This window comes from Anarrhichthys ocellatus, unplaced genomic scaffold (genome assembly GCF_004355925.1).
Source record: "Anarrhichthys ocellatus isolate YVR2014 unplaced genomic scaffold, GSC_Weel_1.0 scaffold1, whole genome shotgun sequence".
Taxonomy (NCBI): Eukaryota; Metazoa; Chordata; class Actinopteri; order Perciformes; family Anarhichadidae; genus Anarrhichthys; species Anarrhichthys ocellatus.
The window spans coordinates 8,244,859-8,247,315 of NW_022280031.1; the positions used below are offsets into that span (position 1 = coordinate 8,244,859).

The following is a 2,457-nucleotide window of genomic DNA, read 5'->3' on the forward strand; positions in this document are numbered from 1 at the left end:
CACACACACACACACACACACACACACACACACACACACACACACACGAGTGAGTCAGCTAAGGATTTCCACATCCACCCTCCTCACACACAAGCAAACACACACCCTCCCCCATGTGCATCCACATCAACAGACAGATATGCGTGCATGAATGTGGCGATGGCTCTGCCTCCACTGAACGCATATTTCAATGTGACTCAATCGAAATGGGATTTGCAGCTATTACCACAGGCTCTCTGCTTGTATGGTTGCTGTGGGTATTGGAGAGCGAGAGAGTTTACTGAATGAGGCAACTTGAGGGAGAGGATGGCTGACGATATGGTAGAGAGAAAAAAATCTGCTAGGCTGCATTGATTTAAAAGGATACAGACAATGGGAGATGCAGAACAAGATGAGTTTGAGAAGGAGATGGAGAAGTATTACAGTGAAAAACAGCAATTCAGCAGGCACTTGTGTGTTTGTGTCTGTGGTGATATGGAGCTGATGTTGGGGTTGTGAATGTCAGGTGGGCCCATCCTATAAAATGATGTATAAACTCATCTTCTCCATTGTCACTCCTAGATTACTTCTGTCACCTCATTAACTGCTCATGAATGTTTTAGCAATGCACTCAAACCTCCTTTTACAATGTTTCATTGTGATGAAGTATCTTGACTTGCCAGGTATTTAATTTGATGGATTAGCCAAAAAAAGGCATTGTTGTTCAGATGTTTTATTCTGTATTTAAAGTTTATCAATTGATTTTTACACAAAATGTACAAAATCATAATAGTCATTCATACAAAGGTTTTCTATGAATGAAAGTGGATTTTGTGAAAATATCACTGGGTGATACTTTATCCATATTGCCCAGTACTAGGCATTATGGACTTCAAAAACACTGTTACAATGTCTTCACACAGTTCAGAGACACACACACAGTTCAGAGACACACACACACACACACACACACACACACACACACAAAGCTGGATCCCTCACTAAAAACTCACAGCTATTGGTGTCGTTAGCCACAGCGACGATACCCATTGGCTGCTGAGGTATGTCAGCACGTAGCACCTTCATGTCTCCTCCTGTGTATTTGTCAGCCCGAAGCACGGCCCTCCTCACCCAGTCAGTCCAGAAGATGTAGTCACCGTACACGGACAGGCCAAACGGATGGACCGGCTCATTCTTCAACACCACCTGCAGGGGGAAGCACAACCACAGTCACGACCTCATGCATTCAGGAAATTTCAGCCTTGCAACAGATAAACAAACTGTTATTAGGCAACCCTATAATACAATCATACTGTAGTATAAATGTTTCCATTACGCAGCACAATGTACACCGCGATTGTCTGCGTGTGAGCGTGCATGTTTTACTCACATAGCGGCGAGTGCCGTCATACTCGCAGCGCTCTATCTTGTCTAGTGTGGCGTCAGAGAAGTAAAGTTTCTCAGCGCGGTGGTCTATGGCCAGGCCGTTAGGGGTTCGGATATCATTGCCGATGATCACAAGGACGTTGGAACCAGCCAGTGTGGCACGCATAATACTGGGAGACTGCTCATTCCAGTTGGTCCAAAACATGAGGCTGCAGAGAGAAAAAAAAAAACAGCAATGTGCATGTGAATTTTTTGGACCTAATTTAGGAATAGTTTTGAATGCAAGGAGGTGTGGTTGGAATTCATTTATTCGTTTTAACCTCTGACACTCATCAAGGACAAAGGCTCTGGGGTGGTCATCTCCCGACATGCTGACCACGATGTGCCTGTCAACGGCACCCCAGCGGCTCTGATCCACGGTGTGGCGGGTGATGGTTGAGGTAGTGTAGCTGGTCCAGTAGAGCATATCCCAGCCCCTGTGGTACGCCAAGCCCTCCACCGAGCCAACATCTGAAAAAGAATGAAAGAATAGAGAGAAGAGCAGGAGATAAAAAAAAACAGAGAAATGGGGGACAAGAAAGGGAACCACAAAAAGGGAGAAGACAGAAAAGAAAAGAGGGAAAGGAAAAGAAGCACGTCAATCCCAATTTTGTGTTAAAAGGCCAAATGTGGACTGTCTGGCAGCAGCTCAGTGTTGGCAGACTGCTGTGGGGCAGCACAGAGTCAGGGCTATGGACATGACAGCGTGGTATTAATGACCAAGAACACAGTGTGATTCAAGGCTTCTATCCAGCAAATAGCTCACTAAAAAGGTCACAATAACAGTTGCAGCCTTGCGTATTACTTTCCATCGCGCTACCTCATCAACAGATGAGAAGTAAAAAGTCATTTTTTTCTGCTACACAGCCTTGAAATGAGTAAGAGGTTATGAGCTCCTAGCCTGCACAGAGGCCAGAGGACAGGCAAGAGTCAGCCAAGATGGAGGAACACTAAGTTCTGCAGTCGCAGATAGAGAACAGCTGCTCTGCTGGTGAAAAAAAACATGCACACACACACACACACACACACACACACACACACACACACACACAC

General features: G+C 45.3%; 1 protein-coding gene across 2 annotated transcripts in view; it reads right to left on the minus strand.

The window, feature by feature from the left end:
- The window catches only part of LOC116382728 (low-density lipoprotein receptor-related protein 1-like), an 85,774-nt gene that overhangs the window by 16,506 nt on the left and 66,811 nt on the right, over positions 1-2,457 (minus strand). For both annotated transcript variants that reach the window (XM_031845990.1, XM_031845982.1), the window contains exons 42-44: positions 1,686-1,875; positions 1,370-1,574; positions 993-1,185 (exon numbers count right to left, since the gene is read on the minus strand). In XM_031845990.1, the coding sequence (XP_031701850.1) occupies positions 993-1,185; positions 1,370-1,574; positions 1,686-1,875 (588 nt within the window). The remainder of the gene's footprint in view (positions 1-992; positions 1,186-1,369; positions 1,575-1,685; positions 1,876-2,457) is intronic.